The sequence below is a fragment of the Diorhabda sublineata genome, chromosome 2, assembly GCF_026230105.1.
Source record: "Diorhabda sublineata isolate icDioSubl1.1 chromosome 2, icDioSubl1.1, whole genome shotgun sequence".
Taxonomy (NCBI): domain Eukaryota; kingdom Metazoa; phylum Arthropoda; class Insecta; order Coleoptera; family Chrysomelidae; genus Diorhabda; species Diorhabda sublineata.
This window is the reverse complement of record NC_079475.1, coordinates 26,217,404-26,242,261: the sequence shown is the minus strand read 5'-3', so window position 1 is coordinate 26,242,261 and position 24,858 is coordinate 26,217,404. Positions and strand designations below refer to the sequence as shown.

At 32.9% G+C, this 24,858-nt stretch overlaps 1 protein-coding gene across 9 annotated transcripts in view; it reads right to left on the bottom strand.

The window, feature by feature from the left end:
- LOC130453463 (UNC93-like protein) overlaps positions 1 to 24,858 on the bottom strand; it is a 39,380-nt gene continuing 14,522 nt past the window's right edge. For all 9 annotated transcript variants that reach the window (XM_056793238.1, XM_056793232.1, XM_056793235.1 and 6 more), the window contains 6 exons: positions 9,593 to 9,853; positions 7,027 to 7,313; positions 5,570 to 5,822; positions 5,300 to 5,456; positions 3,814 to 4,081; positions 1 to 828 (listed from right to left, as the gene is read on the bottom strand). In XM_056793238.1, coding sequence (XP_056649216.1) covers positions 548 to 828; positions 3,814 to 4,081; positions 5,300 to 5,456; positions 5,570 to 5,822; positions 7,027 to 7,313; positions 9,593 to 9,853 — 1,507 coding nt within the window. In that variant the 3' untranslated portion in view covers positions 1 to 547. The remainder of the gene's footprint in view (positions 829 to 3,813; positions 4,082 to 5,299; positions 5,457 to 5,569; positions 5,823 to 7,026; positions 7,314 to 9,592; positions 9,854 to 24,858) is intronic.

The window sequence follows — 24,858 nt, the reverse complement described above, 5'->3', positions numbered from 1 at the left end:
TTTTCTAATCTTTATCTTTATTATCAGAATAGCATGTAAAAGAAAAATAACATTTACTTGTACAACAATTTATCCACATTGATTAAAAATATACTTTTAACTGCCTTTAAAACCTCATTGTTTGTTCCCCGTGTGGGTTATGACAACAACTGATTCAATTCAGTTATACACAAATAATTAATTCAAATTATAAATAAATAGAGATCAAGTTTGCAAAAATTATGCAAAAGTGAATAATATAATTTTAGGGCATTGTTAATTCTGGTTATATATGTTTGTGATTATTATTGATTAGAACTCATTGTAGCGAGTTTATGTTATTTACAATATAATTATTTCTGAATATTATTTTTTAAAATACGATTCCATTATTATAATACATAAATTTCTATATACTCAAGAAGATTTCAAACGTTTCACAACATGGCTCGGTCTTAATATCGTATACATTGATTAAAAATATACTTTCAAGTGTCTTCAAAACATTATTGTTCTTGCTTTGGAAGCTTCAGTTTTGATATTTTATTTTCTGCTATTACGAATCACATCAATCGGCAACTTCACCAGATTTTACCACATCACTAACTAATTCAAATTTTCCTTTTTTAACGTCTTCATCTATTTCTTTCCTATGTTTTCTGTGTACATATTCGACAGCTGTGTATCCAACTACACCAATAACAAGTAGGAGAATTAGCAGATATATCTTGATATTAATGCATAAATATGGACTCAGAATGTATGTAATAACAGATCCTGTTGATTCCCATAATCGAAAGTTGCTGAATGCAGCTTCTTCTTTGCCAGGAAAAAGAATTCCACTGTAAGCTAAAACAAAATATGTCAAATGTTCAATAATTTTGCTTTTGAAGGCCGCTTAACATGATACAAGAATATCGTGCAAGAAATTTCCACTAATTTTGCTTTTTAAGGCCGCTTAACATGATACAAGATAACGTGCAAGAAATTGCATGAAATTTCTTGCAAGACCAAAATATTGTATAGAAGAATACTGCATGTCGCTTGCCATCGCATCATGGTTGCTACTGATCAAAATTCCATAAGTAAAAGTAAACAGTTTCCTAACCTCAAATTTCATTTAATATTTTGCATATTTTGAAAATGAAAATATTGAAGCTAGGTGGATTAAACAAGGAAAAGTGCATCACTGGCAATAATTATATCTCCTTCTGTTCGGCAGAAAAGAGCACCCAGGTGATGGGGGACAGGCACTGGAATTAGATGAGAAAACATACAAAAATTATTTGAGTTTGGACGAAGAAACATTTGAGAAGCTCCTAATGAAAATTAAACATAAGAAGAAATCGTTGACGAGAGACGTAATATCAGCAGATTTAAAACTCATTTTTCTCTAGAATTGCAATTGCAATAAAAATGGCACCAAATCGATAATGTTGCAAGTGTGATATCTTGCATAGAACAATCAGCAGAATTTCATTTGCGCATGCTCTTGATAAAAAAATTTTACATTGGATTGCAAGTTGTCTTGCATCATGTCTAAGCGGCCTTGAGCTCTCTGTGAACTAGGTTGGTTGGAAATAAAAAATATGAGTGAAAAAAAGTATTAGGTGAGATATGTGGTGTAGTTTTTGAGATATTTTATTTCAAAATAGTACGCAATCTGGGATTTCACCAAGTCGGCGCTCGATGACATCGCAGCACATCGGAACACTCGATCAGTCCACTCGCGTGCTCCAGTAAGGCCGCTCGTCCGAACTTTTTGCTATTAATGTTCACAAATGTCTTATCTACATGCTAGAACATCTATTATAACCAACTCAGTGAATTGAATTTTTCTAGTATAGTTATACCTATTATCAGGTCAGAGGTGCTATCATTATAGGTATTTATCCTGAGAACGATTTAATTATTTTCACGGCCTGATATCACTATTTACTTTTGTCTTTGCTAGCGTGAAAAATTAATTATGAATATTTTTCTATTTTTTGTTAAATATTAGCTGGTTGGAGGAAGACTTAAACTTAGAAAAAGGACAGTATCTCACAAATTTCAATGTCAACAAGATCTACAGTATAAAAACGGAATACACTAAAATAATTTAATAAAATCTTGAGCAAAGACGAAGAACCGTTGCTCTTGACCTTAGAAGCAACCAAAAAAATAGAAAAGGTTTTTGTTGCATGCTGTGAAGACAAGGTGGCGCAAGTAAAATTGGGAGATATGTAATCAACCATGACTGATAGGAATTATTTTGAGAAAGAGAGGAAAACAATATCATGTCCAGATAGAATAGCAGTTCGTATTATAATTGACACATCTTCGAATCTCCCCACACATAAAATTTATAATCCTAACCTACCTACTAACTCGGTAGATGCGGACTAAATTAGAATTACACTATATGAACCGATTTATATTAAGAGCGTTAGTAGATTCACTCTGTACAGTTGATAGCAGAATATTTGTCTAAGACTATAGAATTTCAGTAGAGATTTTTTTTTAGAATTCATCTGATTCGAAATATATTCTCAAAAAATTTCGTTCTTGAATAAACCATTTTTTTTTCAGTATATGTAACAAAATTATAAAAAGGAATGCCCTTCAAAAGATTTTTACTTTAGTGTAATATCTCTCGAACTGATAAAAGATGTTGGAAAGGTTCATCGTGGTTTCTTTTTCACCTCAAAATATTCAATAAAATTCATAACAAATTCCTGTGCTCGTGAATTTAACTGTTTTCCAGATATTTTCTGAAAATAGCTGTTGGTTAATATATCGGTATAAGTATAATCTATAATTGTAATCTTTCTGTCTTACGGCCTTTTCGGGTATTATAAAAAATGTCAAAAGTTCACAAGCTGATTATATTCGTACCTACCGATGTGACCAATTAGTTTCAGACGAACTGATTTCAACAGTACACGCTAAATCTAACAATTCGCCAAAAACAAACATTATGTCCAATTCAACTTTAAGTACACTTAGTTATTCAGTTTGGTCAATTATATCGTTGTTTCTTTTTAAGATCACTATTTAAAGAAACTAAGACGTATCTATGTATTATAGTTGGTATTGAGAAGAAGACAATCGAACTTAGGTTATTATGTTTGACTTTAATTGGTAGAAGAAGATAGTATGTACGAAATATGTGTCGATAAACGTAGATCGAGTCACGTGACGGAAGATTTCTACCGGTTCTACTATATATAATATCGCAGTTCGCTCCTTAACGTTAGGTACGTCTTGATGTTTCCATTTTTTCATGACAAATAATCTATTATCGTAACAAAAATACATTGAAATGTTGTGTCTGCAATTTTATAAGTTCACTTTAGAAGTGATGTTTGATGCAGCTGTTAAAAAAACGGAGTATTGCCATGATGCACACACTTAAAAAGTAAAATTGATTTTGATATTTAGATTTGAGTTCAAGGTATCAAATAATGTTGAAAATAGTTCTTATCGGGTCGGTTTAAAATTTTTACACAAATTTTTAAATTTGTTTAAATGTATATATTGAGAAATTGATTATATTGCTCAATAGAGAACTAAAAATATCTAAGCCGCGGCATTATCCGCAATTTACATTTGTAACTAATGTTTAGAGTGATAATTACTTCTCGTAGTGTTGAACAGACAGTCGTTTATATTTATTCGTAAGTGTAGTTTCATAAATAGGCGTTTTAAGATTTGTCAATTGCATTCATAATGTCGTAGAAACTGAATGTATCCGTTACGTTAGAATCTCACTGTATATTTGTGACATTGAATGAACTTGTACTATTTCAACCAGCGTTTTTACTTCTACACATTAATTTAGAATCTACTTACAATTGATTTGTACCAACCATAAAGCATCGCATACCCCCCACAGAGCAGAAACTACGAAAAATATCCAGCTATTATAAGGTCCTGGTGTCCACCACAATAAAGTTATCAACAATGCTACGTGTAGAATAAAAGCAACACAAATAAGAGATGCTCTTCCTGTTATTTTTACCAAACTGCCGCATAAAATGGATGCTATACCATTACAAGTGCCGAAACATATCATTACGAAGCCGATGTTACTTATGCCCCATCCACAACCAACGTAGGCCTGAAACAATAGAACTCACAAAAATAAGGAATGGGTATATATATAAAGTAAGCCAAAGAAAAAAACCCAACCAATATTTAGGAGTATTCCTTAAATTGTGAGGAAACACTATATGTCGATTTTTCTTCTAACGGGTATATTGTGAAAAACATTGTTGAGATTGTCAACATAATTTTCACAATATGTTATTTTTTTAATAGAGAATATACCATGTGTGACGTGTAGAAGATCACACGGTCTTTGCAAAAAATGTTTAATTAAAAAAAATTCAAAAATTGTGCAGAAAAGTGGTTTTTCACACATGATAAATGGTCCAAAAACACAGAAAACACTCCGGATTAGTACCAACATCTAATTTGGAGGAAATTTCGTAAATGATATGTGTTGAGGGAAAGATATAATGCTAGAGAAATTCGGGACTGCGGAAACGCCCAATAGTGGAAATATGAGAGAAATAAATTCCAGAGCTCTGGACTGGTTATATAAGAGGATTGTGGGCTTCGATCTCGAGGGTATTTTTTCAAGAAAAGATTTTTAGATGGAGAGTGTAAAGACATGCTCGATACAAAACCTAACCTAATTTCATACGATGAATCTGATATGCCCACTGTTTTGATTAGTTCTCATAGTCCCACAAAGAACCTATGACCGCTATGACCGAACAGTGGTTTATCCATCTTTATTTACCAAGATAAATACAAATTCAAGAATTAATTGAAATTAGCATTGGGGAGCTAATTCTCAAACTTTTCACTATTTCAGCAGCACCAGCAAACACGAATGATTTTGTTCAGTAGATGATCAGAATTACTAAGAGAATGTGGGTACTAATCCGAAGATGAGCCAACAGTTTTTATCTCACACGATTGTAGGAGTATGGTATTTGCATTTGTATAGAAATAGAAGAGGTGTGATAAACAATACGTGAATAAAAATTTGAGCAGCGATAGGTAACCATCGTTCTCAAATAACGTATCACCATGTCAGTGGAGAAATTTTGTTTACAAGTGGCATGAGTAGTTTGAAAGTGGAAATTAATCACTCATAAACAGTGTGTTCAGTATTGCGAAAGAGACCTAGAAATTCTTTGAATTATGTATTGAACGTGAGAATGAGTGAATAAGATAAGCCCACCATTTTGAATTAGATGTTACCTTTCTACTTTGTTTTGATTGTAAAAATTCAAATTTTCGTATATAATACTATTAATTGACTCACCGAAGTATATTCTGCAGCTAAGAAAGCTTGTTCTGCTCCTATAAACATGATAATGGGTAGAATTAGCATTTGTAAAGGTTGAGTTGAGTGTTTTAAAGTTACAACAAGAAGTCTCCAGCCAGTTGTTGTCCCAATGACTTTTCTTCCTTTCCGATACCTGTGAAACTAACGTTATTTTAACTAGTCAAAAATTGAGGTTGTGTCCATTATGGATCAAATCACGACGAATGAGGATAATTATCAATATTCGATTTATTAAATAACTCTCACCTGGACATTTTGTCTACACCAACACTAACTATAAGTACTGCAGCTACCATACACAAGAAATAAATAGAAGCAATCATGTTGATTTTGTATGATGGAGGTGGTACTAAATTGGGTACGGCGTCAGAAGTTATAACTCCAGGACAAAAGTTAGCACCACATTTGTTTGTAACTCCTCTAATTTCTGTAGATTCTGAGCTATTAATAAAAAATGACGTGGTTTTATTAGAAATAGCTATCTCTCCAGACGATAGAACTAAAATTAGGAATCAAATATAGTTTTCATCAATTTTCACTGTTTTAATAAACTGACTGACAAAAAAAGTATCAGATATGTTGAATGCCTTTCACTTAATGAATGTATTCTCAACTTCATTAGAAAATGTACTAAGAAATCTTTCTCAAAAATGTGTGCGATTCTTCCTAGAGTATTCCATCCGAAGGTACCTCAACTTTATAAGAAAGAGCTGCTAGGAGCTGTGGCGATTAAAATTGCCTGCAATGAATCATAACCTAAATATGACTAATTGGAGGCAGCTCAGGCGATATTGATGATAAAGATTCTCTTGCAATATCTGGTATGGATTTGTCTGATTTGCTGAAAATAAGATTTTCATAATGAGAAATATGGAATGACATGGTTCCATTACTATCTAAATGTAGCGGGTTATCACGTTGTCCCTAACTGAAACTAATTTTCATCTGCTAGTAATCTAACACCCCATATTATATCGTCAACAGTTTGGTGCACATGACGTTCCTTATAAAATTGTGGATCACGTCCATATTCACGCCGATTTCTCACATAGAAAAAGTTGTGATTTGTCACTAACTAATGATGACCTATTGCCTTTGCTGGTCCCATTGAATTATCTCTTAATACCAGAGCAGACGGATACGAAGATGTTGAGCAGTGAGAACGATAGTGAAAAAGACAACTTAATGTATACGTGCAAATAATCGATACTCTTCAAACCACATTTGCGATTTTCCGAGTGCACGCATCTGGTTTCTAAGAGTAAAAACCTTCAATCCACGATCTTGATGTTCTGTGACTGCTCTACGGCATTTAGAGCCCTACACCTGTTGACACCATAGCAGAAATTGGTTTTCGTACTATCCAAAAATGTTTTTAAAGATATTTCAGCTTCATACAACCCAACAAACTGACCTCTCTCAAAATCACTTAGAATAACTAGCGAATTCTACGTACTTCATTCAATTTCCTTAACTCAAGAAAATGTAATGTAACAAAATTTAATAATGTAAATGGCCAAATGACCCAGTGAATTTCTAAATATTTAGTTGTGTTCATTTAGAGGTGGGTAAGCTCGAAAATTTGATGATGATCGAAATTGATTCGAGGCATGATAAGTTCAGATAAAGAAAAAAATTTAATTGTGATCGATAGTTAGATAGGTTTACATCATTTTGTCAGTCAGTATATTTATTTAACTCACCAGCAGAACTTATCAAATTTCCCCAAACCTGTGAAAAAGAATAAAACATGAAAAATATTCCAAAAAATCTTGTCACCACAGTTTCTGAACTGACTCCAGCAATTTTAGCATATGCTTCTGAAACTATAGTCAAATAAGTGCATTTTGCACACCACAGAGGTCCTCCTCCTAAGCCAACTGCCAGTCCTGCAGGTATTAATGTATAGAATTTTGGATAAAATTGGGATAAAATGAACGGCATATAGACTATAAAGGATAATGCGATTGTCCATTTGGATCCAAGCCACCTGAAATCAGAACGTTTGATATAATTTTGATATAATACAGACAAATTAATAGAATTTGAAAAGCTTGAAGGGATGGAAGCCTTTCTGTTGACTTTTATCCTTCATTTGTTATTTTTCGTCGTTTACAGTGGTACCTCTGAATAATAACATTGAATGAAAATATCGATCAGTCATAAATTTTCTAGAGCAAATAGAATTTCGTGTGTGCGAAGGGCTGCAAACTTATCAGTAATTACAAATTTGTCATCGGAATTAGTGAAGATATGGTGAAGGATTTGTTGCGTTATGCAGGCTATCACCGCCTTTAGCATTGCTTAAGTGGAGAAAATGATAAATAAAAATGATTTTTCGATTCTACCGCGTTGACTCTTTAATTCTAAACCAAAAGAAATGAAATAATAGTGTAATACAAATCAAATTGTAGTTTCAAGAAAACCAAAAACTAATATAATTAGTTACGAAATGAGAGATAAATTTTAATATCAGAATATAATAACAGACGATTTATGACATTGTTGTAAAAGTTTGAGCGGTTCTATAGTAACTATCGATAATTCTGATTAGCTCTATCCCGAAATGTTATTTTATTCTTACGTAAAAAATTAGTTTAAACTTTGTAATTTGATTTAGTGTGTTTTTTGGTTTCATCAATTTCAATTTATTATATGATTGTATCGTTAGTTTTGGTCACGTTCCTGATGTCATTTATCAAAATTTCGCATGAAACTGGTAGATGTATTAGTTGTAATGTCCATATAAAGAAAACTGTTCTCATAAATGTAAATGTAAATGTGGAGAGAAAATGATTAAACATCAATTTTTTTCAATATTTTGCATCAGAGGTTACATACGAAAAAGATATCTGTAAGGTTGGTGCCGCGATTGCTTAGTGCTCATTAAAAGCACGCTTGCATTATAAATGGAAACAAATATTTGGATATCCTAAAAGTAATTCAATTGAATTGGTCCAGTAGATGAAACATGGTTACTTCATTATTTCCCAAACCAAAAAAGAGCTTAAACAATGGACTTCTTTGGACAAACCTACTTTTGAAATAGCAAAAAAGTTTCTTCGGCTATTGATTATATCAATTATTTAGAAAAAGGTAGAACAATACCTGGTCAATATAATACTTATTTGCTTACACGATAGAAAAAAACGACCAAATTTGACAAGAAAAAGAGTTACTTTTTCATGGCATTCGTCTGCTTTTGTTGCACAGAAATTACTTTACTTACGATCAATTTCCAAACTGAAAAAATAGCTTGGTGGAGAAATATTCTAGACAATTGAAGAGGTACCAGAGACAGACGCCAATTTTGGAGGAGTATGAAATTAAAAAAAAAAAACATTTTCCCATGATAAAATTATTCTGTATGGTAATATGTATAACAAGCTTTCGCTCCATCATATGTGATAAAAAAGATGTGGTGGCTTTAACATATTAGAGCTATCTTCATCGTCATTGTGTGGTAATTTCAACATCTGAAATAATTTTTGCTGCAGTTCTGACTCAACGTACAGCCACTGCATGGAGTAATTGTCTCAACATCCACCACATTCTCGAAATTTTGATAAAAAAATCTCTATAGAAGAGTTCAAAGCAAAACCAAAGTTTTTGCCACGATTTTTCTAATGTGGGATCAGGTAATTCTTACCATGACTTAGCCAGCACATAGCACAAATCTTTTAGATCAATTTTTTTTTTAACAAATCGATGCCATACCTATCACTGCTATTCTCTTCACACAGGTATGTCAGAAACTTTCTGATCTTTTTCTCACAATTCCTGTTATGTTCTGGTATGTGGGCTGTATCAAAGAAAATACTTTAAGTGGCTAGGAGGCTGCTTCAATATCATCCACTTCTCTTTATTTGGATGGAATTATCTAACAGCAACAGGGCTTTCACAGACAACTTCTTCAGATTGATATGTTTATGTTACCGATGCGATAGTACAAACTATTCTCAAAAGAGTTTGCAGTTTATCTATGTATTCATCATACAATTTTGTGTTAATAGATTAAAGCGGAGCCCGGTAAAGGGAGAGTCCACTGTTCTAACAATAGATTGATCTGTAGTTCTTATAGATTATATATTCCTATCGGACAGTTATTGATTTAATAGATTTGATTTCGTAAAAGTGATGGAATCAACTGTGATACACCAATTCTTATATCAAATTTCCAATTTGAAATGATAACTTTTTGGAAACACATGCTTTAGTGTTAGTTATTATCATAAGAATGAGATACACATTCTCATAAATTCAACTTACTTCATAACCAATGCAGGTAATAAGATATTTGACAACAAAAGGGATCCATATATACTAGCCAAAGTGAATGTTCCTAAAGCTGCTTCTGAATTTACAGAGCTTTGTAAATTGGAAGCACCCCAGAACGCTGTGAAGTGAATCATGAACGCAAATCCGATTAGTAACACGTTTTTCCATATTCTTCTCGCTTCAAGTTCATCGAACGGTTCTTCATTTTCCGCTGTTTTGATTTTCCTAAATTTACTGTCCATATTTTGTTTTCTGTAAAAAAAGATGGATTGCTTGAAATGGTCGATCTCTCAATAGTAGGAATATTAAAAAGTACAGCTTTACAAACGCAAGTTATGCGTATAAGGAACCAGTCTATAAAAATACCATATAAAAATGAATTTCTAAACATTCTTTTTTATAAATACGCCAGTGAATAAAGAAGAATTAGGCTTAATTTCAAACCTCAAAAGTTTGTACCTGTACAGAATATATCCACACACACGTATCTACCTATGTCAACAGAGAATTTATGTTAGTCTACTATGCAGTTGGGACATATGTAGTTTCTAGTTTGTTATGTATTAATTATTTTGTTAATCATAAACTTTATTGGTAGAAAGAATAATATAGAAAATATAATATAAATAGAATAATATAGAAAAAAATATAAAAGTCATTGTGCTTTGTTTCACATATTTTCGTTTGTTTACAGAAGTACTATCTCTGTTTTGGCTTCATTTTTTTGTTTCCTTTATCAGTCCAAAATATTAAACACAAGGGATATATGAATATATGATTGACCGCTAACCAAAAATTGTGTATCAAAGTTCAATTCAACAAAAGTTGTATATATAGAAAAAAATGCATCATCCTTCCTCTTTAGTGCCTTTAAAAGGGAGAGTTTTATCCAATATAGACACAAACGTTTTATTAGTGACCCTGTTATGAATACCAGAGCAAAACATGTTTTCAGGATTTTTGGTTTCAGTCACACTTCTCACAGCCCTCTAAAATCTGGAGATGAATTTGTGAATTACACTCTGTATTTGAAGTTTCTTGTAAAATGAAATAAGATAGGACAACCTTGACTTGATGTGAAAAATTCGGGAGTGAGTAGATGACGTGAAAATAAAGCTGTGACATTGTATTTAATTCAGGGAAACGTAGTGGCCATGCAAGTGGACCTCCCCGACCAATACACCTATTAGAGAAATTTTAAAATGATTTCCTATCCATATTAGGCGATATTTCTCTAAACATTCATGCACTATGGAGTCCCTCCTCAGTTCTTAATTAGTGGATTGGTCGGGGAGATCAATTTGTATGGCCACCGCGTTCTCCCGAATTAAATAGAATGGATTTATGTACACCCCACAAAAATAATCGCATCATTCATTGTTTTTTTTATATTTTAAATGTGTTGTCTGTTTTTCGAATTTTATTATTATTACGAATTAAAACACCAATAGATACGCCTTTGCAGCATTTATTTTATATTAGTTTAATCTACAGAGGACAAAAAGTTTGATTTACCAAAATATCAAAAAAATTGTATAAAACATCTATACAAAAAAATGAACGGTGCTTAAACTAAAACCAGCCAATGAATTTCTAAAAGCGTGTGTTGCCGCTCCTCGCTCTAATTACAGTTTCCATTCGTCTTGAAAGGCTTCTAAACAGGTTCTGGACGTATCCTTGTGGCATGTTTTCCCAGAAGTTAAAAAGAACATTTTGAAGATCATCTAGTGTTCTGATTGGTGCCGGATATTGCTGAATTTGCTATCCTAGATGGTCCCAGACACGTTCTATTGGGTTAAGGTCCGGGCTACATGCAGGCCAATTCAGGGTGGGTGTCTCGACCTCTTCTAAGTACTACCGAACCACTCTAGCAGCGTGTGGACGAGCATTATCGTACATTTGCACAGAGTTGTCACCGATATGAGGCATATAGGGCACTTCATGGGGTTCTAGGATAATTCACAAGTCACCCTTCTGCGGCCTTGTCTAGGTCTTCTGGTTAGCTGCCCTGTTTCTTGGTAGCGAATAACAACACTGGATATGGTGCTTTGTTGAACTCCAATTACCCCGGCGACGTATCTTTGACTGCGGCGCGATGATTCGTCACATGTTTTGTTAAACGCTGAGGCACAATTTGCTTAGAAAGTTCTCAATCTCAATGTATTCTCCAGGATAGAAATGATTTATTCGAGCAATTTTGCTTCCAAAAACATTTGCGAGAAATTGTGATATTTTTTGCCCATAATAAGAAACCAGGAATATCTATTAAGTTGATACATATACAGATTGTACCAAAAAACTAACTAACTAAAATTAAGTTTTAAAAATATTCTAAAATATCAGTGATGCGATGATTTTTGTGGTCTGTTTATTTTCAGAGATATCTTAAGTGATTGGTATATGCAATACCGGTGAATACAAGGAACTAGATGATCGATAGAGTAAACCTCTATTGTGACGCTATAAGGCATCTTTTAAGTTCAAAGAAATATCCTCCGTAGACTCTGGAAGTGTGTAGATGTGCAAGCCACTTTGAATATTTATTATAGCTTTTTTAGCACACAAGTTTTTTTCCTTGCCTTTGATGTCCTGTTATGGAATGGTTTTTTCAGCGGTCTATCCAATCTAACAGCAGAAATGTGTGCAAAATGTGAAAATTTTTAAACAACACGTGAAAAATAGTCGCTCATCAAATTATCAGAAGCATAGTAGACTAACTGAGCTTGTTCCTGTGCTTCCTCGAAATAAACGACAGCAAAAAGGATTAGTACTGCCATCTCACAGTCGGTTAATCCATTCTACAGATGATAAATATTTAGGTAACGACAAGCGACTTGTAAACAATTTTTACGTTTCCTAGGAGCAACATAGCAAATAGCTAGTCACAAACATTATTCAAACTAATTAAGTTTTGAATAAATAATAATAATAATGCAAGCTGAATAAAATATATTTAAAACTTGAAATTATTCTATCAAAATTGTAGAAAGTATATATTCCTGCCAACAAGTCAAGTTCTCCTTGATAATTGAAATACTAATAAAAAAATTAACAAATGTTTGTTATTCAAGTACGTGAATAAATAGGTTGGTTGTGTGGTATGACCTATAAGATAGAGTCAAGGTGTTCTAGTTGAAACCAGTAGCCAAAAAGTATGAAAGGAGAATGTAGCTGATTCATTTTATCAATTTAGACACTTTTTTTCTATGATTCACGGCTCATTCAGTAATTATCGATTTGGAGTATACAGGGTTCATGTTAAAATAAAATACAATATTCACATGTTATTTTAGACTGATTTTCTATAAAAAAATTAAAAACCAATACGATTCATTACGAAAAACATATAAAAACGTCTAATAAGTGGGAAATTGAAGAATGTTGTGATAACGATAAATAAATCTATTATTTTCACATTATCGGAAACAATTGGGGAAACAGATGACATGTCAAATTGTTGAATATCTCAAAAAGTTGTTATAAAAAGTATTACAGAAGCGTCATCATCGACTATCTAGACTCTAGACGTTATGACGAGGATCAGATTTAGGAAAATAATATACTACGAAACATGTGTGAGAACAGACTGCGCCGAGAAAGAAACTGAAACATTTATAACAAAGAGGATCTTAAAAATAACTGATATAAAAATCTAGTTCTTTCACATTTACCAATTTTCGTGTGACATAAAAATACATAATTAAGGTAAAGCCAGAGTAAATCTTGAATAAATATATCCGAAATCAATTTTAACTTAAGTGTAACAAAACTTTTGACAAATGTGATTATTGTTTTTATTGAAATTGAGCTGTTGCTCTGAAAGAATCAAAACAAATTGTTGCATTCTACTGATTTTTTTATTTGTGTTATTTGTGCTAGATACGTCTGAGCTAGAATAACACAATATGTATAAGGTAACTTTACCGATATATAGAAGGAATTTACATGAAGACAAATTTCAAAATATCATTCGTGCTCAGTGGAGCATTAATTTCTGGCTTAACACGTAGCATCAGTTAGATATCAATATCAATGAACAATACATCAGAAGACTGGGAAGTATCATTGTTACAAGTCAGAAGATAACTAGTAGATAGTAGCAACATCGAAAAAAGAACAAACTTAGGAAATACACTAAATGATGCACAAAGTGGATTCCGCCAAAGTAGAAGTTTATAAGATCACGTATTTACAAATTATAGATAAAACTGTACGCCGAGGTACAGATGCATTTGGATTTATTGATATGGAGAAAGCTTTAGACAGAGTACCGAGGGTGAAAATATGAGAAACTTCACTTCAGAGGAGTAAGGAGTATGATAAGGTAGGAGATTGACATTTGGAACAACACAGTTTGGTTTGAGGATAATTATAGGAAAGACTACAGTAACCGTACTCAAACATCAAACAATAAACATAAGAAATAATATTTATTAAATGAGACTATTCAATCATACACGAGTAATTAACTCAAATTAGTTATCACAAATCATAATAGATGGTCGTTTGTCAACATATTTCAATAATTTTTGAAAGACAGATAAAAATTGACGTAATTTATATATACTCTACTTTGGTGTTTCATTGCCACGTTCCCAATATATATATATATATATATATATATATATATATATATATATATATATATATATATATATATATTAGTTCCTACATACATATACAAAATAATTATCAAAGGAAATGAGTGAGAAATGATTTTGCTGGTCACCAGTCCCAAACATACTCATACTATATAAGAAACAAACAAATTGCTTACAGTAGTGCATGTAGCAGTGAGCAGAACTTTTCTTTGGCTTGAAAGAAAATCATATTATATAATTCTTATAGCTGCTGCAAAATTCAACTTTTGTGCTTCTTCTAAGTGGTTGAAATACTTAAATATGGAAGATTATGAAAAATATAACTCAATAAAAAAATTAGTATCAAAGAAACAGAAACAAGGCAAAGAAAAATCATAGATAGTTTTCGGGATACAAAATGACCGAAAACTATAAGGAAAATCAAAAGTATTCTATGAAACACTGAAACAATTAAGGAAGAGAAAGACTAACGAATATAAAAGACAAGGAAGGAAATATAATTGAAGAGGAATATAAAGTAATAGAGAGATAAAGAAGATATTTCGAGGATTACAAATGCGGTTAAGAGAAAAGTACGAAGAAAGTACAAAGGATTTAACACGTACAATTAGCTAATAAGGTCTAAAGATTTGCAGAAAGTCTCTGATCAAATAAGGACAGAAGATATATTAAAAATATCTAAAAACCGTAATAGATGTCAGAAGACAATAACAATGATAAAAGCAATGAAAGTATCAACGATATTTTCTAAATCAATCAGTTTTCTTAATAATACTTTATAAAGCAAAAAAAGGCAGAGTATCAAATGAAAACATTCACTATAGGGACTTGAGGCCTGGAACTAACATGTAAAACGGAAATTCCCAGATGATATAGTATTATTAGCGAAATTGGAAGAATATTTACATCGTCATCTGGAAACATTGAATATGGAAATGAACAAAATCAATATGAATTTAGATAAATATAAAACGGAGAGAATGACGATAGCAAGAGAAGATACAATCCATCATATTCAACTCTAGGAAAAACAAATTGGATAAGTAGGAAGATATGAATATTTAGATGAAATAATTGAAAGTAAAGGGAGACTAAAACAGAAAAAAAGCAATTAATTTCCATTTTGCCATAAATATACGCTCATTTCATGACGAAGATTTTTTGATTTATTAACATTAACACGATAGACAACTTTCAATAATTTGAAACGTTTTCTACTTGAAACAAAACTTACTATTAATGTATACACATTGAAAACACGAAACTGACAAGCCTAAACGGGTTTAAACTTGTGATTTTTGTTATTAACCAATTTAAATATTCAATATTGTATCGATTTACTTCCAAGTTACCGTATCACCGACTTTAGGTATCAGAAAAAACAATTTTTGAATTTCTGATATTTATTAGATGAAAAATAATATGAGAACAGTTATTATAACATTTCCTATTTATATTTTTTAAAACAAGAGAAATTTCTCCAGCAAAAAGTCCTTTGAAACCTATTTATGCTTTTACTACATATAAATCAAATGCGTAATTCCAAAATTAAATGAAATGCAAATGTATAACCACACCTACACTATCTTTACATTTTTTAAATAACGTTTGGATAATGAGAAAACATATTTTTTTCTCAAAGACGAGAATTTGTTAATCTTTTTCTTAAACATCAGATGTAAGGTTCACTTTATATGAGAATAGATTGCACTTACCTTATGGTATCCCAGAAGCAATAACAAAAAATACAATACAAATGAAACCGTTTAAAGTACCGACTGTGAATGTAGTATCACGGGCAAAGATATGGGTAACATTCCGCGGAGATCGAAGATACTAGAGGTAATTCAATATTCAAGTATCGACTCTGATTAATTAGTAATACAATCAAAATTCACCAAACAACAGTTAAAAGAATAGTATTCGAAAAAAAAAATCTAACATAATTTATTATAATGATTAAATAAATATAACCGTTTCAAATGAATTATGAATATTAAAAGAATGTCCCCATAAGAGAAATTCTGTTATTTTTTATTTTTTTGCAAATTGATTCATAGTCTTGACGTTGGAGTGTGAACACCGTAGGCGTCATTCAAACGCTTTATGCCGCGTTTCTAGTTATTTCAAACCATTGCAGCGTAAACGTCGTATGTGGCGTCAGCACAAAATGTCGAAATTCGATAAAGAAAAATCCTAATTATTGATTGAATCAGTCCAATGTGATTATGCATTATACAATAAAAATGACAAGCAATTTTTTCTTCAGGTGATAGCAGTTTCATTACATTATGTTCCCACGTTTCACGATATGTTTGAATTGTTCTAGGTTGACACGAAAATATATGACAAATTTAGTATTGTTGTCTAGTGTCTCATGTTGTCTAGGGTTTCATAATCCAAATATGGGAACATCCTTCTTTCTTCCTCTTCTTAAATAATCGGTGCCGTTCTGCTCTCTCTAAGTTTTTTACGTACGCGGTCAACTTGAGCCCCGTCTTTAATTAATACAAGCGCCGCCAAAAGTGTCGAATTTCATCCGGTTTATGTCACCCAACGAGCTAGCACTTTTGTCGTCTACTGTTGTGAACGAGACGACGCAAGATTTTTAAAAACCTCACATGAAACAGTGCAGTTGTTTAAATTTCCAATGGGTAGAAGAAAGCTTTTTTTGAAGAAACGTAACTCAATTGTTCTATCGATCACAAAAACAATAATATGATAACCTCGCAGGAGTGTTTGACGTTTTAAACCACCAATATGGACAAGTTTTTGTGTTTGTGCGCTTTCGTTCAAAACCGTGATGAATGAAACCAAAGAAGGTGAAGATGGATATGTTAGGTCAGGGATGGGACCATCTCCGGCTGGCAAAGCGTTGAAATCCGGCCTGCGCCTATCAAACAAAAATCAAATACAGGTTTCGTATTGTCAGAAATTACATTTTCATCAATTGGTAGTAATGGCAGTGCATGTCGCACATAAAACAACATCTGTTAGCGCTGATGGGAGTATTGAAAACCGAAAATGAAACTCGAGTAGGAGCGCACGGTCCGTCTGACCGAAGTCCGACTGTCGTCGAACGCACCCCCCACGCGCGCTCTCTTGGCTGCCAGTGTCCACACCGCCCACCTCGCCTCAACAGCGCCGCGCTGCGCCGTACCCGCGCAGACAGAGATTTGTCTTACTTTAAATCGCAAGTTCCTACGCCGTACATTTATTTCCGATACTCAAGGAAAGAATTAAGAGGTTACTATGTATTTTGTATGTAAAATCTGGAAACAGTTTATTTATATAATGATATACAAGTTGGTGACGTAAACTTCATAACTATTTGTGTTTTGGATTGATTTGGTTATAAAATATGTTTGGGCAATGAATTGTTGTTGGTTTTATTGTTTTGTTACAGCAGCAAAATGTAGACCAAAAAACGTAAAGTCGATTCTGAGTGTCGAGTTTTTAAAGAAAAATGGTTATGGAAATATATTTCCACAGAATTTAATGGCAAACCAGTTTGCCGTATTTGTAATGAAACAGTTGCAGTTTCTAAAGATTTTGATTTGTTTCGACACTTCTCAAAAAAGCATGCAAATGTAAAATATTCATAGATGACACAAGCAGAGAGAAAGTCTTTTGTTGAAAGGCAAAAAGAGAAGTTACGTGGACAGCAGAATAAGTTCACGAAGCAATCTGACACTGGTAAGTTATGTTGTAGCTTACAAAATTGCTAAAAGTAACCGAACATTATCGAATGGTGAATTTGTAAAAGGTTGCATGTAAGCATTATTATTTGTCCCGAGAAAAGTGAAGAGTTTCAATCCTTAGCTTTATCACGGAGAACGATAACTGGTCGAATTGACGCCATCGTTGAACAATTATCGTCACAATTGGAAAAGAATTGTAACGAATTCGAGTACTTCTTTCTAACCATGGATGAGAGCACAATTACTGATTTTTATTAGAGGAATTGATTCAGAGTTCAACATAACTGTATGCACCGTTACCTAATCTATAATCCCAACAAGTTATGAGCCCAAGTTACGTGCTTGATTGATGGAAAAATATTAAAATACAAAATAAATTTCAAAGTGCAATTGATAATCAGTGTCAAGTGGTTAAGAGATTATCAGTGGAAATAACTATTTCCAATCATTTATATTATTGATTAACAGATTCGTATTAAGTTATGTGAAACCGGATTCGTCGACAAAACAAATTTTAGCTATATTAGACAATATGTTTGAGCGAAAAAGTGTAGCAAAACAACTAGGGACGCGGAAGAAATTATTTAATTTGAAATTAGAAGGTGAAACAATTTGTTTAAGCATTTTATGCAGTTTTATTCGTTTATATCGGAGTATCCGGAGCATCAGCCGGAGCAACATTCTCAAAGTTGATAAATTGACCCAACTATTAATGATCTTGCCGACTTGGCGTGATATCGGCTATCGAGACTTTATCGGAAGACAATTCACTTTCGTGAAATCAAGATTATTAGATCAAGAAATTGAGTTAATGAGTAAAAATCTTGATACAAGTAACTACATAATATAACAGAAACCTAATAGCATCAAACAGAATAATAAAGTCAAAGCGGCATGGTGCAAATAATAAGAAGAATCTCATAATTGCGGAAAGAGAGCATTATAAAAATGTATGTCGTTACTAATTGCCAAGTTTTAACCACAAACCAAATACAGAAACACCAAAGACAATTTAATCTCTCCAAGCTGATCCACAGAAAGGAGATGGTTTTGCATTTATGACCGGAAACTTTTAGATAGAAAATAAAGAAAATAAAATTTTCTGATCTAGCTGACACTTTTCTTAACTGAGGACACCTATCAAAATTTCTATTGCAAAGAATGGAACTTTCATTATTTCAACTAAGATGGGAACCATCGTACTGTCGAGGAGTAAGGGATATCAAGGAACAATCGAGTAGGTACTGTACAGTTCTGATGTAGCTTATATTTTGTTATCAATGTACAAGTTGCTACAAACAGGATACTCTATAATCTTAAATCTGGAGTAACAATAAGTCCTAATGGTAGTGGTAGACTGGTAAGCCAAAGAGCAATCTATTTACTCTGGGATTTTCTATAAGTAAAAGCTTCATTGATTATTCAAAAAACGTATTTTTTCTGATTACAAATTGTGGCATCAGCAATTGGGCCATATCGGAAAAAAAAGTTTAATGAAATATATACTAAGCAATCAGTAAATGAAAGAAAAGAAAATTTATTGAAATAAAATCTAATAATGATTTATGAGAAGTTTGCATAAACAATAAACAAGCGCGAATATCGTTCAATAAATTTAAAAACAAAGACTACATGGAAAGACTATTATTCAACATACATTCAGATGTATGTAGTCCTATTACGCCTTTTGCGATAAATAATGAAAATTACTTTCTATTGTCTGTGGATGAATTTATTCATTACTGTGTAATTTGTAGCATAGGCCGGGTTTAATTTAAATTAGTAAATTTACGTATATTCAGATAATGGTGAGAATATTTATCTTAGGAGATAAAGGATTATTGTGTACAAAAGGTATAAGTTAAAATTTCACAGTACCACGAATTCCACAGACAAATGATGTATCTGAAAGGATGGTCTGGACTATCACAAAGAAAGCGTGAACAATGACACCAACTAAATCATTGAAAGCAAATAAAACACCATCTGAAATGCGGTATAATAAAAAGCCATATTTACAATACTCAAAGGTTTTCGGTTCAACCGTATATGTGCATATTAAAACAAGTAAAAATAAATTTGATCAAAGGGAATACTGATGCAAATGGGTATAATAGAGTGTATGAAGTGGAAATGAGAAATAGTGGTAGTGAGAGATGTAACTGTAGATGAGACAAATTTTTTTGCGTCGAGACCAAAATTGAAAGTACTTGAAGTTTAGGTCGATCCAGGTAGGAAGGCCCTAATAGTAGTACTAAAAATACACAAAATACAGTACCTCAACTTAACGACATACAGGCAGACAGAGTTGAAAAACAAACTGATAATTCTTCATCTCAAGATAACGGGAGTGTAGTACTTAGACGAAGTAATATACTCAAAGATCGTAGCAAAGTTTCATGTAATAGAAATAATAGACCTGACGATTATCTGTTTTGTGCACAATCCATTTTATGTCCTATACCTAATTCATATCAGGAATAGCAATAATACTAAACATTGGCAGCAAGCAATGGAAAATGAATTAGAGTCTTTGTGAAAAATGAAACTTGGACTTTTGTACCGAAATCAAGTAATAAAAATACGAGTATTGTAGACTGTAAATAGATATTTCCTATAAATAACGATGAGTTCGGAAATCCATTAAAGTATAAAGATCGTTTAGTCGCTAGAGGTTTTAGTCAAAATACCTTGTAGATGAAATATTTGCTCCAGTTGCAAGGAAATATATGTGCAATTACTTGTGGGAGTAGAAAGTAAGCAAAATCGAGTCTGCAAACTGAGCAAAACATTATATGGCCTGAAACAAGCTGCCAGATGTAGGTATTTGAAAGTACTCTTAAAGAAATAGGTTTTACAAATTCTTATGGTGATCGGTGCATGTACATATTAGATAGAGGAGATATCTCCAAAAATATATACATCGTACTATTTGTGGATGATCTAGTGATTTGTGCTTCATATGAAAATACAATAAGGAAATTTAAACATTTCTTAATGAAGATATTTTTAATGGTTGATTTAAAAGAGGTGAGACTCTTCTTAGACATTAGGGCTACAATACAAAATAAAGAAACAACATTAGATCAAAGCACATATATTAAAGCAGTATTAAATAAATTTAATATGACGCACTGTAAGCCTGTAAGTACACCGCTAGTAACTAATTTAATTTAGATCATAAGGCGTTGGAATCCAATGAAAATTACGGTGATCCGTGTCGAAGTCTCATTGGCTGTCTAATGCCGCCATACTCAAAGTGTGTTCCGCGGAACCCTAGGGTTCCGCGAAACACTTGTAGGGGTTCCGCAAGAATTTAGAACTCAGTCGCCACCCAGCACAGTAAAGTAATTTCATTCTAACTTGAAACAGTGCATTTTACGAGGAGAGTTTAACATCACGCCGCTCTTCAATAAAACTTTATGGTAAACCTATTGCAAGTTCTTTACTCACACCGATCCCTGTACAAAATACGAGAGTCAGAAGATTAAAAAAATATATCTCTACAATAGCCCAAATATTTATTCAGGACGGCACGCGCCTAGATAAAAAGAATAGACTTAATACTTAAGTTTAAGGTGATTTATTTATGCTTTATGTCTCACCGATGAGATCCGCAAGCCGCTTTAGCCTTTGTCTTGATGAAAACCGACCGCCGATATCTACTTGTGAGCGCACAGTCACTTTGATAAAAGCTGCCGCTGAGATTAGACACTATAGTTGTGAACAAGCGACTTTCGGCTATCCAAACTTTAACAAGGCTATTTGAACTTAAAGCCGAGTTACAAATGTTTCTTTCAGATACTTCTTTTAATTTGAAAGACCGTTTGTATCCATTTTTGAGAGGGCGGGTGGGAATATTAAGTGCAGAAATCCTTCTCTTCTAAGATATTAAACTTATACTCTTTTAAGCTTATTTTGGAAGTAAAGTTTTCAATTTTGTTAACATCTGGTAAACACATTTTTAACCTTGTAAAAGAATATATTTTAGTATTTCCTAAAAATAAAGATAAAGTTTCTGGACCTTCATGTCCTAAAACCAAGTATAAGTTTAATTATAAAATAGATAATAAAAACCCAAAGTATTTTAAGTTAAGAAACAACAATAGTTTAATAATTGTAAGTAGTTAGTTCTCTCCAATCCTTAATATTGTAAGGACATACCTCTGAAATTCTAATAGAAATAAAATAATCCATCTAATGATTGACGTATTTAATTATTTTCCATGATACACCGTTACCTAATCCATAATCCCAACACTTTTGAAAGAAAATTGAAATATCGCTGTCTAAAAAACTAGGATGAAAGGTCTTGGTAATATCAAAGAATACCTTGGAATTACCATAAATTATAATGTGTATAGCAAGAGAGTGAAATTAAGTCAAATCAAATATATTAGGTTAAATTTAATTAGTGGTACGATCCCTGATATAAGTTTCAGTGTTAGTCATTTGAGTAGATTTCAAAACTATTATGATGTAACTCATTTTAAATGTACTTTATAAATTTTGAAGTATTTATATTTAACTACATATTTGGAATTTATTTATAAGAAGAATGAATATATAAATGTTATTGACTACTGGTTATGTGATAAGATGATAAAACCGTTTAAAATATTTGAAGACAGTTCTAGTTCAATCTATATTGCAAAAAATGGTAATTTCACAAATAATTCAAAAATATAGATGTCCATTATCATTATGTTCATGATGTATGAAAGAAGGAATGATCAATATTATAAAGATTGATACCGATTATAATACTGCTGATATTGTTACAAACACACTCTGCCGCGTTGACAACTGTATCATTTTTGATTGTACGCCGGTGTATCGTAGTACGGAGGGTGTATGGTCTATTATACAGAGGTCGCTATAAGTCAGGCAATGCTCATAGTCTGGCAACGTTGTCGAAAAAGATTAAATCGAAGCACAATCGTGCTACAGACCATTGTGTCTATGTTATGATAATACGTGCTTGTCGAGTAGACGCGTTTTCAGAATGATTAACCGATAAAAAAAATTCATGCTTGAAAATATTTTTTTTTACTATTACGTCGTATCTGCGCACGAACGCGGATTACGAGACTATGTTTACCAGTGTTCTGGACTACCATTACTTGTAACAACTAGCTATAGCTATCGGGAGAACCTCAAAAATCCAATTATTCTTTAGGACGAATGCTGAGTACACTGTCGAGTTTTTCGTCTCCTACACGCACTTCACGAAGATGATTTCGATCCAAGATTGCAATTTTGCGAGTGGTACCTCCGATGCAGTCAGAATGATTTCCAACATTCCATTTTGTGGTCGGATGAAGCAACAACAAACTAAACGGTACGGTTAATCGGCATTACTGCGTCTATTGGAACGACCAGAATCCTCACATTTTCATTGAAGAAGATTAAACTTGGTTGTTGTGTGTAGGTATGCAGGTATCCATGCGGGAGGTCTCATAGGTCCGTACTTTCATGAAGGTAACGTGACTGGCTGAAGATATTTCGAAATGCTCGAAGATTTACGTGGGCAGGATGGAGCTTCGCCGCACTACTCGTTATGTGTGAGAGAGTCCCTTATTGTTCATTTTGGAGAAGGGATAGGCGGACTCGGTTTCGTTGAGGGGCCCGCACGACCACGTGACCTGACACCCTTTATTTTTTTCCTGTGAGATCTTTTCATGGAACGCGTTTTTGCAAGAGGACGTATGTGTAGAAGAGCTTAAGCGCTCGACTCGTACTTTGATAAATCTATTCTATATAAGATGTATTGAACGTATTGTACGAGGATATATTGAATGTCCAAATTGACGTAAACTATACGATGAACGAGTTCTTATGAAATATTCAGTGCTTCAGATATCCGTTTTAACCCATTTCGCCGGTCTGATAAAATCATGTCATGAACTGCATCGATATTTTCGGGGACTGACACAGAAACTGGCTTTCCCGATCTGTCATCATCTTCAATGAAAAATTTACCTCTTTTGAAGCTTGCAGTCCAATTTTCCACGGTCGCATACGAAGGACATTGAACCTAACCTAACCAAGGGTACTAAGCATATCTTCGTAAATCTGCTTACCTCTTAACCCTTTTAAATACAGTTTCTTGATGATGGCTCGATACTCCAATTTTTCGATTTTCACAATTTCGGTGGACATGTTTTTTCTTTTAATTTATTGCGTAACTCTGGTTTACTTTTTTGACGTCAAACTTTACACTGACACGTCTAATAAGTTATTGTTCGTTGCTATGGTAACGCAATATTTTGTTTAGGCATGGAACTGGTCTAGGCTAACTAAATATCAATACATCCTCGTATATTCTGTTATTCTCATTAACATGCCATGGAGCTATTTACTATTAGTGATTTTTTGATTAACCACGTATCTAACTCAACAGTATCAACATTCATTTCAATCCTCACAGTATGGCATACAAATCCATACTTTGTCTTAAAGCTGGTTTAAAATGAAGTTCTAATTTGTTACTTATCACTGGCCTGGCGAAACATTTGTTGTGCTGGAGTTACCATATACTTTTATTTTCTTATATATTTGAAGGACTCCAGGGCGCACACTGCAATAATCTCGCAAGAGAACATTGGATGGAATTGGACACATGAATTGATAAAGATGCTAAAAATGTTTTGGTGGCATATATTAACGTGATTTATTGTCGGGTAACATATTTATCCATGTCTATGAATTCACAATTAGATTATATGGGTCCAATTAGCCTAACATCGCTGATCTCTGCGTCCCATCAATATTGATATTGTTCGCCCCACTATACACGTCTTTTGAGTTACGAGAAAGGTTAAACATCTGGAACTAGTTCTTGTCTGCCTAGGAAAACAATATTTACAAAAAATCTATTTAAATGACTTGTATATTATTTGCTTCAAACAGACATGCAACAACAGAGCCGATAGAGCATAACACCTAACCTCCG